The following is a 20,717-nucleotide window of genomic DNA, read 5'->3' as shown; positions in this document are numbered from 1 at the left end:
ATAAGTGGATGGTTCCCTCAGATTCCACAGGTGGCCCCCTATTAAAAATGATAAATCAAAAAATGATACAGCTTATGGCTTGCCTGCTTCACAAGTCATGAATAATACTTTTAAAAAACTGGCATTACGAAGGTGCTGAAATGTAGTATTTCACAGATTAGTCAACACAGTCAAAAAGACTCTACAGGTCCTGCACCAGTACTTGAATATGTGTATTATTATTCACAGACTGAGACTACCACTTCCATTATCTATGTTCTGAAGTGCTGCAGTAATACATTATACTGTGGTGTATGTCTTTCTATCCTTATACAGGTGTATCTCACGAAATTAGAATATCATCAAAAAGTTAATATACTTCATTTTGTCAATACAAAAAGTGAAACTCATATTATATATACAATAAAACTAATATTTTAGCAAACAAACTTTGTGCTAAACAAAGTACTTTAGTCAGCATTCACGATAGGTAGTTACCTGTTTGGTGAGAGGGTTGCTAGAGATTTGCTTGTGAGTTTTTATGACAGGTCAGGGGTTGATGATGGGAGGGGACTAAAGATGGGAAATAATGCAAATTGTTAAAAATATAAAGTCACAAATAATGAATGGCTCGTATATCATATGTCATATAGTTGCTGCGCATAAGTAAAATAGTGCCATACAATGTGATTAATATACTATTCAGAACTACTTGTTGGTTAATACTATAAATCACTTTTGAGGAGCTTAAAATAACACCCCGTAAGTGCGTGTGCCTAAGATAAAAAGGTATGTGCTACTCCAGAAAAAGACTTCATATGCACAATAGGTGGAGTCCAATACCTGTAGTGCCGATGATATGAGGAAAAAGAAACACAGTAGAATGTCCGTGCGTCCTTAGTAATGTTAATAAAGCAGGTGAGGCGGTTTTACTTAGCTGTATAGATGCTGTCTTTGTTGTCTCTCAGGCGGCTTGTGCAGGCACCGTCCCGGCCGGTGACGGACGCTTGCGCGGCCTGTGCTTGGTAAGCCTTGTGCGGCGTTGTGCAGGACCTGCAGTGACGTTCGGGTCACGTGATCGTCAGTCACGTGGTGCCCTTAGTGATGCTACGGAGCGCTGTGAGAGCCAAAAAACCAACGCGTTTCGGAAATGCTACGGTTTCCTTCATCAGGGTTGGCTCCCCCTGCGCTTCCCGACCTTTTATACCCACGGTCTCATCCTCCATAGGTTTAGCTGAATGCAAATAGTTCCACCTCGTTATTTAGGCCTCTAGGTTTTAATGTATCCAGTTCAAAAATATACCTCGTTTCTTCCCGGGACATCTGCTTAATAAAGCAGAGGACCTTAAAGGATTTTTAGATAATTTAAATAAAAATGAATTTTACTTACAATTTACTGCCCATACCAGTAAAGAGAGTGTACAATTTTTAGATCTCAATATTTTAATCAATAAAGGCAAATTGCAAACATGCACATATATGAAACCAACAGATTCTAACAGCTTCATTTCTATGAATAGCTGCCACCTACCACGGTGGTTACTAAATGTTCCCCGTAGTCAACTAATAAGAGCAAATCGTAACTGTACTATTACGGCGGATTATGAGAGGGAGGCAGATGTACTTATCAATAAATTTCTGAATAAGGGATATGACAAAGAATCCCTGCTTATAGCAAAGAAGGAGGTGAAAGAAATCCCCAGAAATAATCTTCTGGGTGAAAATAACATAAGTGTAGAAGTAGGAGAGGATGGAGTTTGTTCCCATGACCAACAAGTTCAAATTGCAATACCAATTATTACTCAGTATAATTCCAATATTCACATACTGAGCAAAATTGTAAATAGACATAGGAGCCTCCTAAAGGAGGGCAAAATAATAGGGGACATATTACCAAACCGTCCACGGTTTGTTTATAGGAAAGCGCGCAATTTAGGCTTAATCATTGCCCCCCACGGTCCGCAACCCCAATCCCATATGTAGTAAAAAGGGCCCTTTTAAGCAAATAATCCAAGGTTTTTTCCCCTGCCAGAAATGCAAAATGTGCAAACTCCTGAAACTAATGAAACAAAAAGATGTGTCATCAAAGAATGGTAGGAAAATTCCCATTACAGACTTCATAACATGCAACACAGAAGGAGTCATTTATGTATTGGAATGCCCATGTGGTAAACAATACGTGGGGCGTACCAAACGTCCCTTATGTAAAAGGATCAACGAACACCTTAGGAACATACGTAATAAATATGATGCACATCCATTATCTAAACATTTCCTCATTCACCACAAAGGATCCACACAGGGAATTAAAGTTACAGGAATGAAAGTAGTACAACGGGACTGGCGAAATGGGGACTTTATTAAGCAGATGTCCCGGGAAGAAACAAGGTATATTTTTAAACTGGATACATTAAAACCTAGAGGCCTAAATAACGAGGTGGAACTATTTGCATTCAGCTAAACCTATGGAGGATGAGACCGTGGGTATAAAAGGTCGGGAAGCGCAGGGGGAGCCAACCCTGATGAAGGAAACCGTAGCATTTCCGAAACGCGTTGGTTTTTTGGCTCTCACAGCGCTCCGTAGCATCACTAAGGGCACCACGTGACTGACGATCACGTGACCCGAACGTCACTGCAGGTCCTGCACAATGCCGCACAAGGCTTACCAAGCACAGGCCGCGCAAGCGTCCGTCACCGGCCGGGACGGCGCCTGCACAAGCCGCCTGAGAGACAACAAAGACAGCATCTATACAGCTAAGTAAAACCGCCTCACCTGCTTTATTAACATTACTAAGGACGCACGGACATTCTACTGTGTTTCTTTTTCCTCATATCATCGGCACTACAGGTATTGGACTCCACCTATTGTGCATATGAAGTCTTTTTCTGGAGTAGCACATACCTTTTTATCTTAGGCACATGCACTTACGGGGTGTTATTTTAAGCTCCTCAAAAGTGATTTATAGTGTTAACCAACAAGTAGTTCTGAATAGTATATTAATCACATTGTATGGCACTATTTTACTTATGCGCAGCAACTATATGACATATGATATACGAGCCATTCATTATTTGTGACTTTATATTTTTAACAATTTGCATTATTTCCCATCTTTAGTCCCCTCCCATCATCAACCCCTGACCTGTCATAAAAACTCACAAGCAAATCTCTAGCAACCCTCTCACCAAACAAGTAACTACCTATCGTGAATGCTGACTAAAGTACTTTGTTTAGCGCAGGTATTAATATTGCTAAAATATTAGTTTTATTGTTTACAGTCCCCTTTCTCCTTTTGTGTGGTAAGGAGTACTACCCGCAGCTATCCCCATCCATCTTACGAGCGCCGCTACTTTACATATTTATTTTCATATTATATATAGTCAATACAATCAGACTGCTGTATTTCAAGTGTTTATTTCTGTTAATGTTGATGATTATGGTTTACAGCCAATGAAAACCCAAAAGACATTATCTCAGTAAATTAGAATACTTTATAACACCAGCTTGAAAAAATGATTTTAAAATCCGAAATGTCGGCCTACTGAAATGTATATGGCATGGAGACGATCAGTCTGTGGCACTGCTGTGATATTATGGAAGCCCAGGTTGCTTTGATAGTAGCCTTCAGCTTGTCTGCATTGTTGGGTCTCTCATCTTCCTCTTGACAATACTCCATTGATTCTCTATGGGGTTAAGGTCAGATGAGTTTGGTGGCCAATCAAGCACAGTGATACTGTTGTTTTTACACCAAGAATTGGTACTTTTGGCAGGGTGGACATGAAACAATCCTGCTGGAGATATACATTTCCATCTCCAAAAAGCTTGTCGGCAGATGAAAGCATGAAGTGCTCTAAAATTTCCTGATAGACGGCTGCACTGACTTTGGTCTTGATAAAACACAGTGGGCCAACACCAGCAGATGACATGCCTCCCAAAGCCTGACTGATGCTTCACACTAGACCTTAGAAATCAAGGTCCCAGAGTCTGGAGGAAGAATGGAGAGACAGGCAACCCAAGCTGCTTGAGGTCTAGTATGAAGTTTCCACAATCCATGATGGTTTGGGGAGCCATGTCATCTGCTGGTATAGGTACACTGTGTTTTATCAAGACCAAAGTCAGTGCAGCCATCTACCGGGAAATTTTAGAGCACTTAATGCTTCCCTTTGCAGACAAGCTTTTTTGGAGATGGAAATTTCATTCTCCAGCAGGACGTAGCACCTGTCCACACTGCCAAAAGTACCAATACCTGGTTTAAAAACAACAGTATCACTGTGCTTGATTGGCTAGCAAACTCATCTGACCTTAACCCCATAGATAATCTATTGGGTATTGTAAAGAGGAAGATGAGAGACACCAGACCCCACAATGCAGACAAGTTGAATGCTGCTATCAAAGCAACTTGGGTTTCCATAACACCTCAGCAGTGCCACAGGCTGATTGCCTCCATGCCACATAACATTGATGCAGTAATTGCCAAAGGAGCCCCGACCAAGTATTGAGTGCTTTTACTGAATATACATTTCAGTACGCCAACATTTTGGATTTTAAAATAATTTTTTCAAGCTGGTGTTATAAGGTATTCTAATTTACTGAGACAATGACTTTTTGGTTTTTCATTGGCTGTAAGCCATAATCAACATTAACAGAAATAAACACTTGTAATAGATCACTCTGTTTGTAATGATCTATATAATATATGAGTTTCACTTTTTGTGTTGAAGAACTGAAATAAATTATCTTTTTTGATGATATTCTAATTTTGGGAAATGCACCTGTATAGCCAGCAAAATGTGGGAAGCTAAAACACAACCTTTAATTAAATCAAGTAAAATAGATGAGCCGCAGTTATAAAAAAAAAAAAAAAAAAAAAAAGACATCCAAGGATAGGTCACCAATGTTAAAGTAGTGGAAAACCTCTTTAAATCAGCTGTCCTGAAAATATCATTTCTTTCCTATCCACAAGAAGCGTCAGCCCAGTGATTGCAATGTTTAAATATGAAATCCACTTAATTTTTTTGTGCTACATCAATAATTTACATATTAAGAATAACATTTAATTATTTTACAGATCCTTCTCAAAGGCACAATTTTTGCTAGAATGAGTCCAGGACAAAAATCCAGTCTTATTGAAGAATTACAAAAAATAGAGTAAGTTTATTTAGTAACTACACTGTGTTCCAAATTATTATGCAAATTGGATTTAAGTGTCATAAAGATTTAATTGTTTTGTTTTTCAAATAAACTCGTGGATGGTGTTGTGTCTCAGGGCTCAATGGATCACGGAAATCAATTTGAAACACATGTGATAATTAGTAGTGATGAGCAAATATACTCGTTACTCGAGATTTCTCGAGCACGCTCGGGTGTCCTCAGAATATTTTTTAGTGCTTGGAGATTTAGTTTTTATTGCCGCAGCTGAATGTTTTACATGTGTTAGCCAACATAAGCACATGTGGTGATTCCCTAGCAACCAGGCAACCCCAACATGTACTTATGCTGGCTAACAGATGTAAATCATTCAGCTGCAGCAATAAAAACTAAATTTCCGAGCACTAAAAAATACTCGGAGGACACCCGAGCATGCTCGGGAAATCTCAAGTAAAAAGTACATTCGCTCATCACTATTAGTTTTCCAGGTGATTCTAATTAAAGGAAGACTACTTAAAAATGATGTTCCACATTATTAAGCAAGCCACAGGCTTCAAGCAATATGGGAAATAAAAAGGATCTCTGCTGCTGAAAAGCGTTAGGGTATGTGTCCACGTTCAGGATTACATCCGGGTTAGCTGTGGAAAGAACGCTGTGTACAGCCGCAGCGTTCAACCCACAGCGTCCAGATGTTACAGCATAGTGGAGGGGATTTTAGGAAATCCCGTCTCCACTATGCGTGCGAATACACATCCGGCGGCCCTGCGTTTCCGGACATGCGGCGCGTCTTTTTAGAATGCAGCATGTCTGTTTACCTTGCAGCGACACTCCGTCGCCACAAGGTAAATAACAGGGCCCTATGTATGGGGTGCGGAGATTCCGGATGTGTGCAATGAACACATCTGGAATCACTGCGCATACAGAAGGGGGCAGAACTTTGGGCGGGTTTTCCGCTCTGTCCAAAGCGCCAGCATTACGGACCGTGGACACGCACCCTTACAGTAAATAGTGCAATGCCTTGGGCAAGATATGAAAACATTAGATATTTCACGAAAACTTAAGAGTGATCATATTGTGAAGAGATTTGTGACTGACACAGAGCACAGACAGAGTTCATACAGAAAAAGGCATAATGAGGAAGGTTTCTGCCAGACAAATTCATTGGATTAAGAGAGTAGCTGCCAAAATACCATTACAAAGCAGAAAACAGTTATTTGAAGCTGTTCGTGTCTCTGAAGTCCCTCGAACCTCAAGGTGTAGGATCCTTCAAAGGCTTGCTGTGGTGCATGAACCTGCTATTCAGCCATCCCTAAATAGTGTTCACAAGCAGAAACGGTTGCAGTGGGCCCAGACATACATGAAGACTAATTTCCAAACAGTCTTATTTACTGATGAATGTCAAACAACCCTAGAGGGTCCAGATGGATGGAGTAGTGGTTGGTTGGTGGATGGCCACCATGTCTCAACAAGGCTGCAATGTCAGCAAGGAGGTGGAGGAGTCATATTTTGGGCCAGAATCATGGGGAATCAGCTGGTAGGTCCCTTAAAGGTTCCCGGAGGTGTGAAAATGACCTCTGCAAAGCATATAGAGTTTCTGACTGACAACTTTTTTCCATGGTATAAAAAGCAGAAACGTGCTTTCAGAAGCAAAATCATCTTCATGCATGACAATGCAGCATCTCATGCTGCAAAGAATACCTCTGGATCATTGTCTGCTATGAACATAAAAGGAGATAAACTCATGGTGTGGCCACCATCTTCCCCTGACCTCAACCCTATAGAGAACTTTTGGAGTATCATCAAGCAAAAGATCTATGAGGGAGGGAGGCAGTTCACATCAAAACAGCAGCTCTGGGAGGCTTTTCTGACTTCATGCAAAGAAATACAAGCAGAAACTCTCAAAAAACTCACAAATTCAATGGATGCAAGAATTGTCAAGGTGATATCAAAAAAGGGTTAACATGTAACTTGGCCTGTTGGGATGTTTTGGAGTTAAATAGCTTTTTTGTTCAGTGAATGTGACCTCCTAATGCTGTAAATTCCACAAATGAGCATTTTCAGTTCTTTAAAGCATATCAAATGTTTCAAAATTCTTCTGTGCATAATAATTTGGAACAGTGCATTTTTAGTTTTTATTCATGTTGGAGATTATACTGTTATCATTGGGAGGTTTCTTCAATAAAATTCAATGGATATGCTAACGCGTGATGACATTTATTAGACTGACTGTCATTTGCACCTACCATTTAGGAAAATCTGAGAAAAATATCATTTGCATAATAATTTGGAACATGGTGTAGATGGAGGCCCGATGCTGTTGCATTGAAAGGTGGTAATGTCACGATGGGAGCAGGCATGCGGCGCTGTTGTTGCCTAATGGCATCCTGTGATAATCTAATGACGTTTGCATCAGGAGACTCCTACGCCTACGCTTATATGCATTGTTTTTGTCCCAGTGATGCTGTTGCTCTTCAAGAGTCTCATTTGCCCTTTGTTGTCTTCGATGTTGTTTGCTGCTTTCCTTTCATTGTCATTGGCGTACTTTTTATGAGGAGCCATGTTGATGTTGATATTTGCTTTTTAAAGGGGGTTTCCCACAAACAAAAATTCATTTTAAAAATTATCTGTGTCTGACCATGTACCGAACATACCACGGCTCTTGGGCAGGGCAGGAAGCAAAAGTCAATACTGACATTACAGCAGGAGATCTCAGAGGATACATTTTGTGAGGTAAAATATTTTTTAAAAACAGACAGTGAAATATTTTACATCACAAAATGAATCCACTGTGATCCCCTGCTGTATTGTCAGTATTATATTTTACTTCCTCCCCTGCCCAGGAGATGTGGTATGCTCCGTACATGGTCAGACACAGTCAATTTTTAAAATGAACTTTCGTTCATTTGGTGAATCATTCGGCTGATCCCGGCGGTGGCATGTTCGCGAATGTGTTCTGCTGGTGGTACCATGCAAGAGGCTGCGTGAGTGTGTGAATGTGAGTGTGAAAGTGTGAGTGTGAAAGTGTGAGTGTGAAAGTGTGAATGTGAGAGTGTGAATGTGAGTGTGTGTGTGTGTGTGTGAGTGTGAGTGTGTGTGTGTCTGAGTATGTGAGTGTGTGAGTGTGTGTGCGTGTGGTGTGTACAGCATATAGAGTGTGAGTGTGTGATAGTGTATGAGTGTGTGCATACGGTGTATAGAGTGTGTGTGTGTGTGTGGTGCGACGGTGTTCTGCTTGTGGTACCGCGCAATAGGTTGGTACCAGCAGTAGTTTCCATATTGAGACAGCCATCACATGCATGTCCCAATATGGTGGTTGGGGAACTTCCTCTGCTTGGAATTCTGGGATACGGTGACATCTAGACAAAACAGGTAATGAATACATTACAAGTCAATTATATAAATAGATGTTAACAAGCTTATATGTGAGATTGTATGTTTTAACAATTTACCTTTTAACACATATTCAGAAAATGAATGACTTTGCTGGGAACATAAAAGCTGCATATTCAAATGGCAAAACAATTAATACATGGATGAGACGGCTTTACTGAAAGACATAAATATGCCATAATACTGTAAATGAACGTGTGTATATGAGTGGACTACAACCTTTCTTACCTTGAGCCACATTCAGCTCCTATATACAATATAGTGTGAGTCACATTAGGCAGGACCCCTCCTCCCACTTATGCCATTGTGAGACCAAGGGCCCTACAGACCCAATATAACAACAGCAAAAGTTTCCTCACAGGAAACAGAATAAAACCCTATCTCCTCTCTTCCCTTATATGCAGTATATTTACAACCAGGGGTTTGCACTGTGCTCCCTTTTGGCATTCTTGCATTAAGCACATTCACCACACCATTACATCTAGCTTCAAGCAGCCCTCTAACTGGAAGTATCATCCTCTCTTCAGTATATTCAGTATATGTGCATCCAGTTCTGCCCTTCTATGCAGGGCTACTCACAAAAGTCACCATCTGTAGATCTGCTCCTCATAATCCTGGTATTAACGCACCAAGCTGGCAGATAGCCACAAGCCACACAATCAAAGCCTACATGTCACATGTGGTTCCAAGCCATAGATTGGGGACCTCAGGTTTATGTTTAAGATTTTAAAGAATAAACTTAGCAAAAACTTACAGTACATTACACAAATATGAAATAAATTAATATCCAATTTTCTTTAGTTATTATGCTGGAATGTGTGGTGATGGAGCAAATGACTGCGGGGTGAGTAACATTTAGAATTCTTTCTTATAACTTATGCTTAGATTTTCCTTAAGTTCTTCCATTTGTTTTTTATTCTGAATTGAATGATCCATAAATAATATGGATAATATACTAATATTGGTAAATAAATATGGGTCATATTACAGTGACCTATGCAATAAATAAAATCACCATTAACAATAACAAACATCGTAATATAGTCTGTAAACCTGAAAAAAAGTCCATATAATTCAACCTATTCTATTGCAATGTTGATTCAGTGGAAGATAACCCCTCCTTTCTTCAATAAGACAGAAGACATATTGTTGGGAAACATTCCTTCCTGACTTCAAATATCACAGTATCACAGAATCAGAATAAATCTATGAATCATCAACCCATCTCTGCAATTTAGTGCATAAAATTTGTACTATAATTCTTCACAAAAGGCATTCATTCCATTTTTTAATTCTTTTGATTAATTCACCATAACAATTTCCTCTAGCAGATAGTTCTAGCCTCATTGCTCTAACAGTATCACAGCAAAAGTTCCAAACTCCACTTTACCCAAAAATTGAAATAATAAATGGTACTGAGAGATGCCCGGTGTGTGAGGCAAAGAGATGAAGAAACAGCAAAAAACGAGTACTGACGATAGTGAGAGGGAAAGGACGGTGACCACTAAACACTCACCTAATCGCCCTAAATGGGTTCTTCTCCCCGTTTATGATCACGTGCCTAAGCCATGGCTGACACTGGGCTTAGCCCCAGATAGTGTGAAGGATAGCAAGATGCTAATCTTAGTACTATGATAAGAAAACACCAGGAAAGAGACAGACAGGTGACAACAACCACACAAACAAATGGAACTCTACAGGTTTCAAAAGGAACACCATGGCTTCTCCATGATCACTTATTCTAGAGAAGTAGGGCACGGGATAGAAATGCTAGAGCTGGAATGGAAATGGAAGGAGAGGGTTTAAATCATGAAAGAGGAGTAGTCCCAATAAGCCGCTGCTGAAGTCAACGGAAAATTCAGCAGATTTTAAACAAGGAATTCTTAACAACTTCCCTACCACAAGAAACCATAAACCTGTTTAACTCAAATATGGGCACTCTGATACCAATGAGGACATGTGATCAGCTAATCACCATGATGTACTAATCCCAGAAGCACCACAGGTCCCAGTAGGGTGACAGCAGATCAAAGAAATGTCATGTAGCACTTTCTTATATGTATTTTGCTTGACCATCTACGTTGCTTAGGACTGTATTGTAATGATGTACTCGGCTGCTGGTTCTGTCTATGTGCTAAGTAATGAAGAACTGTCTCTGTGTATTGGAGACATCACTGAAGCTTGTATCCTCCCACCAGCTCAAAGTCAATTGCAAATTAGGAATAGAGCCTGTAGAAGGGAAATTGGTGAAAATTCAAGTTATATAACAGCCAAATATAGTGCCATTCTTCATGTACACATGTGGGACAGCTTATTTTGAAAAGTTACTTGAAAGTACAGTTATTTTTTAAAGGGGCTGTACAGGTTTATCATGAAAGTGTGCCATATGTGTACTCCCGGCCACATTCCAACTAGAATTGCTCAATTCACTTGTATTCATCGTTACTGCACGTGGCTAGTTGGAAAGTGCCATATCTCATACTTACGATCATGTGACTCCTCAGTCTCATCACCAGTGCAGTCTGGGAGGATTCAGAAGTCTACAGTTACATAGAGTCACTAAACACTTTCCTGAAAAGTCTGGACAAACCCACCAAGTAAATGAATTATTAGCTATGTTGGTTCTTGCTGTCACAACATTACGTAGATGTTTATTGAGCTGTAATAAATATAGGGCCATTTATTGATAACTACAAGAGAATTAATGGGTGATGTATCAGTGCAACAATTTCAGTTTAAGAATAATTAAGAATAATTAAGATGCCCTCAATACTTACTATCACAAACAGCATGTGAGAGGAATATGGCACTACCTAAATATTCTGCATTATTCAACTTTCTGAGTTAAACATTGTTGTATTTTTTCAGGCCTTAAAGGTGGCTCATGCTGGAATCTCTTTATCAGAACTGGAGGCCTCTGTAGCCTCGCCATTTACTTCAAAAATCCCCAATATTGAATGTGTGCCAAAACTGATCAAGTGAGTTTTACTAAAGTGAAGGCCTCTAATAACTATAGAAAATACCATTTTAACAAGGATCATCCCAAATTTTCTGTATTGAGTTTGCAGCCACTGTTTTGTGCTACTACAAAATGTAAACAATAGACATTCAATTTAACAGACTAAACACAGATACAGTTTTTGTTTAGCCAGTTCATATGTTTTCAAATCTCATAGATATTATTTTTTTTATCTTACTATTACTTTAGTGTGCAAACTTTAGTCATTTTTTAATTGAATCACAATGCAATGATTTTTTTTCGCACCGAGACATAATATCATGTTTTTTTTAAAGAGCATGCTCATAGCATTCATGTTATTATGAGTCACAAAGATAGCACTAGTAGATCATATACAGTATAAATTAGCAACTATTGTCTACAATACGCATTTCATTCCGGCAAAACACCACTAGTTATCTTCAAGATAAAAATGTTTATTACCATCAAGATAAAAGTATGGCAGTTAATTAATTGGTAAATAAAAACTAATAAATTTTGTCACTTATTTCTATTTAGTTTGCTATTTATTTTTCTTTTCAGAGAAGGAAGAAACTGCCTTGTAACATCATTCTGCGTGTTCAAGTATATAGCAATATATGCTTTGATTGAATTTATATGTATGCTGATTCTGTTTTGGGTATGATCATATATTTTAATATGTTAAATTGATGCTATCTTTATTAGTTGTACATTAACATAACCCTTCCCAAATTTGCCTTTAACCACTTAACCCCCAAGGGTGGTTTGCACGTTAATGACAAGGCCAATTTTTACAAGTTTGACCACTGTCCCTTTATGAGTTAATAACTCTGGAATGCTTCCATGGATCCCAGTGATTCTGACACTGTTTTCTCGTGACATATTTTACTTCACGATATTGGTAAAATTTCTTTGATATGACCTGTGTTTATTTGTGGAAAAAAAATGCAGCGAGCAGACCTTTCTGGGACTAAGTCCTGCTTTTCCCATACTGGGCATGACCACGGGATGACCTCCCATTGGAGGTCGGGGGTCACATGAGCAGGTTCTGAAGCGGTTCCTGTTGGACCACTAAGAAGGTCCTTGAATGCTAAAACTATAAAAGGTTTGCATGGCAGCACGGCCATGCGCTAGTATCAAACCTATGTTATGAGCTCAGCGCCAGTGTGGTCATGGTTGTATGTGGTCAGGGTTTGGCTAAAATAAGCCCCTAGAATACCGGCACCTCCGGTGAGGAGTTTTATGTATGTGGATTCAGGCCTGGCGTATAGCCATTAGAATTTCAGCTCCACCGGAGAGGAGTTGCTTGTGTGTTATTCTGACTGCATGACCACTGTTGGCTCTATTAGGTAGCTGTGATCTCCTGTGAGGTTAACAGGGCACGTAATTCTCTTTTCATAGTGAATCTGTGAAGTAACAAAGTTTGCTTATACTGCCATATAGTACTGCCTGTTACTAGCAGCAGGTTTCTCTCCTGCACGGTGGACCCCGGGTTGCGTACGCACCTACTGTCTGTTTCGCCAACCCTAAAAAGTTACAATAGTCCAGATGAGAATGAATAAGAGAAACAGTAAGAGTTTTTTGCAGAGTTGAAAGTAAGAAAAGGTCAAATTCTAGAAATGTTTTTGAGGTGCAGATAACAAGAGGGAGCCAGGGATCGGATGTGGGGGGTGATTGAAAGCTCAGAATCAAGCATGAAACCCAAGACAGTGGGCATGTTGCTTGGGAGTAATGGTGGAACCACACACAGAGATGGCAATGTCAGGCAAAGGTAGGTTAGTAGAGGGAGAGAACGTGAGGAGTAACGTTTTTGACAGGTTCAGCTTCAGATAGAGGGAGGACATGATGTTAGAGACAGCGGTAAATCAATCACTGGTGTTTTCTAAAAAGGCAGGCGTGATAACAGGAGTAGAGGTGTATAATTGGGTGTCATCAGCATAGAGATGGTACTGGAACATAAATGTACTGATTGTTTGTCCAATAGGGGCAGTATACAAAGAGAAGAGGAGGGCGCCTAGAACTGATCCTTGTGGAACCCCAACAGTAAGGGGAAGATGAGAGGAGGAGGAACCAGCAAAATATACAGTGAAAGAGCGGTTGGAGAGCTAAGAGGAGAACCAGGAGAGAACCGTGTCCTTAAGGCTGATGGAGAGGAGCATAGTGAGGAGGAGATGATGTTCCACAGTGTCGAATCTGCGGAGAGATCCAAGAGAATTAGCATGGAGTAGTGACCAATAGATTTAGCTGTTAGTAAATCATTAGAGACTTTAGTGAGGGCAGTTTCAGTAGAGTGTAAAGAGTGGAAACCAGATTGATAATGGTCATGAAGAGAGTAATTTTATTATTTTTCCCTAACTATGAAGGTGATAAATTGGGGGTTTGAATTATTATTTATAACGGGTTTTTATGTTTGGCAGCTGTCACACGCTAAAAGATGCTTTTTATTGCAAAAAATAGTTTTTGCATCACCACATTTTGAGAGCTATAATTTTTCCATATTTTGGCCCATAGAGTCATGTGAGGTCTTGTTTTTAGTGGGACGTGTTGTCGTTTTTATTGGTACCATTTTCGGGCACATGACATTTTTTTATCACTTTTTATTACGATTTTTGGGAGGCTTACTGAACATAAACCAGCAATTCATGAATTTCTTTTGGGTGGGGCATTTATACTGTTCCGCATGTGGTAAAATTAATAAAGCAGTTTTATTCTTCGGGTTAGTATGATTACAGCGATACCTCATTTATATCTTTTTGGTGTTTTGGCGCTTCTATACAATAAAAACTATTTTATATAAAAAATAATTATTTTTGCATTCTGAGAGCTATAACTTTTTAATTTTTTCACTGATGACACTGTATGGTGGCTCGCTTTTTGCAGGGCAAGATGACGTTTACTGCAGTACCATGTTTATTTATATCTGTCTTTTTGATTGCATGTTATTCCACTTTATGTTCGGTGGTATGTTGATAGAGCATTGTTTTTTGCCTCATTTTTCTTTTTTTTTTACAGTGTTCACTGAAGGGGTTAACTAGTGGAACAGTTTTATAGGTCAGGTCGTTACTAGTGATGAGCGAGTATACTCAGTACTCGAGATTTTCCGAGCACGCTCGAGTGTCCTCTGAGTAATTGTAAGTACTCGGAGATTTAGTTTTCAGCGCCGCAGCTGAATGATTTACATCTGTTAGCCAGCATAAGTACATGTGGGGGTTGCCTGGTTGCTAGGGAATCCCCACATGTACTTATGCTGGCTAACAGATGTAAATCATTCTGCTACTTACATATACTCGGAGGACACCCGAGCGTGCTCGGGAAATCTCGAGTACCAAGTATACTCGCTCATCACTAGTCGTTAAGGATGCAGCGATACTATATATGTGTACATTTATTGTTTTTTTATTTACATAAATAAATGTATTTATTGAAACAATATTTTTTTTCTTTATTTAGGAATTTTTGTAAAAAATATGTTTACACAGTATAATATTTTTTTTTAACTTTTTTACATTGTCCCAGGGTGGGTGTCATGTCGGACGCTGTTCAGACCACGTCGTCCGACAGACAGCGGTAATTCTGCTTTTGTCCACTATGCGCTCATTGGTGTCGGCTAGATTTTATCTAGCTGGTCCGGGGTTAATTTACCTGGTGCTCGGATTGGAAGCTGGGCCATGCCCCCTGCCTTTAAATAGTTCTACTGAACATTGGGCGTCGCCGATTATAGCTTCTGTCTTGTGTGTGGTTATCTCAGTCTGGAGTGGTGAGCTAGTAGTTGGAGTATCGTTGCTGGTGGTGTATTTCCCTTTGTCTTATTTGCTCCTTCCCATATTTGTATTTGTTTTGCCCTTTGCATTTATAGTGTATTCCTGAGTGACTGCGGCGTGGTGCTTATTTTTCCGTTATCCTTGTCTGTGCTAACTGTGGATATTGGAGTGTGGTCTCTTCACTGGGTGGTGGGTGGTGGTATCAGCCTAGGGTTGAAACAGGAGATAAGGCGAGGGTGGAGGCCCAGACATGCACACCATCAGTGTAAACTCTGGGAGAGGGACAGTCAGGGTTTCCCTAGTCTGAGGGAAGTCGCAGGGGCCTGGGTTATTAGCTCTTTCATACCTAGGTCTCCCGTGACATTATAATCGGCCTATAAAAAAAAAAGTAGTTTTTTTTATGTCATGGATCCCATGACTTCCATAACCCGCCAGTTGGAGGCGCTGTCCCTACAGGTCACTGAGTTGAGGGGGGCAGTGCAGCAACAGGGACTAGCAGTATCTAATGTAAAAGCTGGAGTTACAGGTAAAGTTGCTGAGCCTAAGTTTCCTTTGCCTGAAAAGTTTGCTGGGGAACGCAGTAAATTTGTTTCTTTTCATGAAGCTTGCAAACTGTATTTCCATATGCGCCCGATCTCCTCCGGTAATGAGGCTCAGTGTGTGGGCCTGGTGTTGTCATTATTAAGTGGGGATCCCCAAGCATGGGCGTCTACTTTGACATCTGATTCTGCTACATTTAACTCTGTGGAGAGTTTTTTCTGCTCACATCTACGACGATCCGGACAGAATAGCTCTAGCAGAGTCTAAGATACGCACTATTTGCCAGGGGGAGCGTGTTGCAGAGGATTACTGTTCTGAATTTCACTGCTGGGCGGTCGACACACAGTGGAATGACCCCGCGCTGCGGAGTCACTTTATTCATGGAGTTTCTAATAGGGGTAAAAAAGCCCTCCTGATGTACGAGACTCCTGTTTCACTAGATTCTGCTATGAGTCTGGTTGTCCGCATTGATCGCCGTTTGCGTCAGGGGGATCATGAGACGCCGCCTGTGGGAGAAGGTTTAAGTTCATGTGAGGTTGCTGCAGGTGAGCCCACGGAACCTATGCAAATCGCAGGGGTATCACATGTTAAGCATCGAGCCCCTGTACTCAGGAAGCAGGGAGCCTGTTTTTACTGTGGTAAAACTGGTCATTTTATTAATATCTGTCCTCTGCTGTCAAAGAAAAATGCAACGGCGGAAAACTTCTAAGCTCAGATGGTGTGGAGGAGTCCAATCTGAGCTTATGTATATCCTCCATGATGGTTTCTCAGTGCATGCTCCCTGCCAAAGTTGTTGTCGCTGGCAGAGAGCTGCCAATCACTGTTTTTGTGGATAGTGGTTCTGCCACATCTCATTGATGAGGAGTTTGCGCGCACTGCTGGTTTTAGGATCGAAAAACTGCCTCATCCTATCCGCGTTGTCACCATGAATTCTGCTCCTCTCCCACAGAGGGAGATTACTGAGTTTGTGGTTGAGGTTAAACTCAACATTGGGGTTCTTCATTTCGAGCAGGTTACATGTAAGGTGCTCAAGAGTCTTCCGGCACAATTGGTTCTGGGTTTTCCATGGTTGTCTACACACAACCCGGTTATTGACTGGAAAACTCAGGACATAATTCAGTGGAGTGATTTCTGTCAGGAGAATTTCTTGGCCACATGTGTTTCTGCTGTGACGTCAAGCGTTCCTGAGTCACTTCTGGATTTTGTGGATGTGTTCTCTGAGAAGGGTTGTTCAGAGTTGCCGCCACATCGCTCCTATGACTGTACTATCAGGTTTAAACCAGGGGCCAAATTGCCTAAAGCAAGGATGTTTAACATCTTCGGTCCGGAGAGACAAGCACTAAAGGATTACATTGCTGAAAGTTTGAGCAAAGGGCACATCAGGCATTCATCCTCACCAGTGGCAGCAGGGTTCTTCTTCATTAAGAAGAAAGATGGTGGACTACGGCCGTGTCTGGATTTCAGGGATTTAAACCAGATTACGGTTCGTGATCCATACCCTATGCCATTGATACCAGATTTGTTCAACCAGGTGGCAGGTGCTAAGTGGTTTACCAAGCTTAACCTCAGGGGGGCGTACAACCTCATAAGAGTCCGTCAAGGTGATGAATGGAAGACGGCTTTTAATACCCCTGAGGGTCATTTTGAAAATTTGGTGATGCCATTTGGGTTGACAAACGCACCTGCAGTGTTTCAACATTTCATAAATGATGTGTTCTCGCATGTTTTGGGGAAATTCGTTATTGTGTACCTAGATGACATCCTCATATATTCTTGCGACCGTGATACTCATTTAGATCATGTCAGGCAGGTGTTACAGCTTCTTAGAGAGAATAAGCTATAAGCAAAACTGGAGAAATGTGTATTTGCGGTACAGAAGTTGCCTTTCTTGGGCTGTATTGCCTGCTTTTGGTTTTAAAATGGACGCCGCTAAGGTGCAAGCGGTGTTGCATTGGGAATGGCCTGGTAACCTAAAAGCACTTCAGTGGTTCCTTGGGTTTTCTAACTACTATGGGAAGTTTATCAAGGATTTTTCTATCATTGCTAAACCGCTAACTGACATGACTGAAAAGGGTACCAATTTCTCTGTTTGGCCTGAGGCTGCTGTGTGCGCTTTTGAATCTCTTAAGAACAGGTTTGTTTCGGCTCCCATTCTTGTGCAGCCAGATGTATCGAAACCCTTTGTTGTAGAAGTCGATGCGTCTGAGGTTGGTGTGGGGGCGGTGCCGTCACAGGGCTCATCCTTGAGCGGTTTGCGTCCATGCGTCTATTTTTCCAAGAAACTGTCGCCCGCCGAACGTAACTACGATATCGGCAACAGAGAGTTGTTGGCAATCAAATTGGCCTTTGAGGAATGGCGACACTTCCTGGAGGGGGCGGTTCATCAGGTTACTGTTATTACCAACCATAAAAATTTGCTTTATTTGGAGTCTGCCAAGCGTCTGTCTCCCAGGCAGGCTTGCTGGGCATTGTTTTTCATGCAGTTCAACTTTGTTGTCTCTTACAGACCTGGTTCTAAAAACACTAAGGCGGATGCTCTGTCCAGGTGTTTTCTGGGGGGAGAGCCTCGGGAAGATCCAGTACCCATCCTCCAAAAGGGTGTTGTGGTTTCGGCTCTCACAACCGAGGTTGAGGATGAGATTGCCGAGGCCCAGGAGGAGGTACCATCTGAGCTTCCCATCAACAAAACGTTTGTACCGCTTCATCTCCGCTTAAAGGTTTTGGCGGAGCATCATGATGCTGTCCTGGCTGGCCACCCAGGGGTTAGAGGTACCTTGGAGTTGGTGGCACGTCGGTTTTGGTGGCCCAAGATCCGACAGTACGTGGTCTCATACGTGTCAGCTTGCACCACGTGCGCTAGGACTAAGATGCCCCGCTCCCGTCCTGTTGGCACATTACTTCCTCTCGAGGTACCTAGTAAGCCATGGATGGAAATCTCCATGGATTTTATCACTGACTTGCCCTCCTCAGCTGGGAACACGGTCATCTTGGTGATTTTTGATCGGTTCTCAAAAATGTCGCACTTTGTGTCTTTGCCTTCTTTGCCTAACGCTAAGACTCTGGCTCAGGTATTTGTGCAGGAGATGGACAGACTTCATGGGGTTCCGTCTGACATCGTTTCTGATAGGAGGTCTCAGTTTGTGGCAAAATTTTGGAAAGTATTTTGCTCACGGCTGGGGATCAAGTTGTCTCATTCTTCGGCGTTTCATCCTCAGTCAAATGGTCAGACTGAACGTATGAACCAAAATTTTGAACAGTACTTATGCTGCTTTGTTTCAGATAACCAGGAGGAGTGGTCGAAGTTCCTTTCTTTGGCTGAGTTTGCCATCAATAATCACCGCCAGGAGTCATCTGGGGAGTCTCCGTTTTTTTGTGTTCACGGGCTTCAACCTCAATTTTGTACTTTGAGTCAGGGGAGCTCTTCCGGCGTCCCGGAGGAAAACCATTTAGGAACACAATTATCATCAGTCTGGAGGAGAGTTAAACAGCGCCTGTTGAGTGTGGGTGCTAGGTACAAATGTGTGGCTGACAGTAGGCGTGTGTTAGGTCCGGACCTGAGTGTGGATGACTGGGTGTGGTTATCCACAAAAAACATAAGACTCAAAATACCATCCCTTAAATTGGGTCCACGGTTTATTGGTCCATTTAGGGTCGCCGCTGTCATTAACCCAGTAGCGTACCGGTTGGAGCTTCCTACGGTGTATAAAATACACAACGTGTTCCACAGATCGTTGTTAAAGAAGGTGGTGGGTCTTGTGGACACGACACCGATGCCTTCTCCAGTCTTGGTGGATGGTAATTTGGAATTTGAAGTCTCCAAGGTGGTTGACTCTCGTGTAGTGCGCCGCACTTTACAGTACTTGGTACATTGGCGTGGTTATGGGCCTGAGGAGAGGTCCTGGGTACCAGCCTCAGACTTTCATGCGGATCGGCTGGTCAGGTTGTTTCACCGCCACCATCCGGACAAGCCAGGTCCTATAAGCCGTGAGGGCCCTGGGGTCCCTCGTAGAAGGCGGGGTACTGTCATGTCGGACGCTGTTCAGACCAGGTCGTCCGACAGACAGCGGTAATTCCGCTTTTGTCCACTATGCGCTCATTGGCGTCGGCTAGATTTTATCTAGCTGGTCCGGGGTTAATTTACCTGGTGCTCGGATTGGAAGCTGGGCCATTCCTACTGCCTTTATATAGTTCTCCTGAACATTGGGCGTCGCCGATTATAGCTTCTGTCTTGTGCGTGGTTATCTCGGTCTGGAGTGGTGAGCTAGTAGTTGGAGTATCGTTGCTGGTGGTGTATTTCCCTTTGTCTTATTTGCTCCTTCCCATATTTGTATTTGTTTTGCCCTTTGCATTCATAGTGTATTCCTGAGTGACTGCGGCGTGGTGCTTATTTTTCCGTTATCCTTGTCTGTGCTAACTGTGGATATTGGAGTGTGGTCTCTTCACTGGGTGGTGGGTGGTGGTATCAGCCTAGGGTTGAAACAGGAGAAAAGGCGAGGGTGGAGGCCCAGATATGCACACCATCAGTGTAAACTCTGGGAGAGGGACAGTCAGGGTTTCCCTAGTCTGAGGGAAGTCGCAGGGGCCTGGGTTATTAGCTCTTTCATACCTAGGTCTCCCGTGACATTATAATCGGCCTATAAAAAAAAAAAGTAGTTTTTTTTATGTCATGGATCCCATGACTTCCATAACCCGCCAGTTGGAGGCGCTGTCCCTACAGGTCACTGAGTTGAGGGGGGCAGTGCAGCAACAGGGACTAGCAGTATCTAATGTGCAAGCCGGAGTTACAGGTAAAGTTGCTGAGCCTAAGTTTCCTTTGCCTGAAAAGTTTGCTGGGGAACGCAGTAAATTTGTTTCTTTTCATGAAGCTTGCAAACTGTATTTCCATATGCGCCCGATCTCCTCCGGTAATGAGGCTCAG

General features: G+C 41.8%; 1 protein-coding gene across 1 annotated transcript in view; it reads left to right on the top strand.

The window, feature by feature from the left end:
- Window positions 1-20,717, top strand: part of LOC143808069 (putative cation-transporting ATPase 13A4) — a 361,151-nt gene that overhangs the window by 304,470 nt on the left and 35,964 nt on the right. The window contains exons 21-24 of the mRNA XM_077290326.1: window positions 5,049-5,128; window positions 9,320-9,362; window positions 11,387-11,496; window positions 12,060-12,156. Of these exons, the coding sequence (XP_077146441.1) occupies window positions 5,049-5,128; window positions 9,320-9,362; window positions 11,387-11,496; window positions 12,060-12,156 (330 nt within the window). The remainder of the gene's footprint in view (window positions 1-5,048; window positions 5,129-9,319; window positions 9,363-11,386; window positions 11,497-12,059; window positions 12,157-20,717) is intronic.

This window comes from Ranitomeya variabilis, chromosome 2 (assembly GCF_051348905.1).
Source record: "Ranitomeya variabilis isolate aRanVar5 chromosome 2, aRanVar5.hap1, whole genome shotgun sequence".
NCBI classification, from domain to species: Eukaryota; Metazoa; Chordata; class Amphibia; order Anura; family Dendrobatidae; genus Ranitomeya; species Ranitomeya variabilis.
This window is presented reverse-complemented; position numbering and strand designations above follow the sequence as displayed.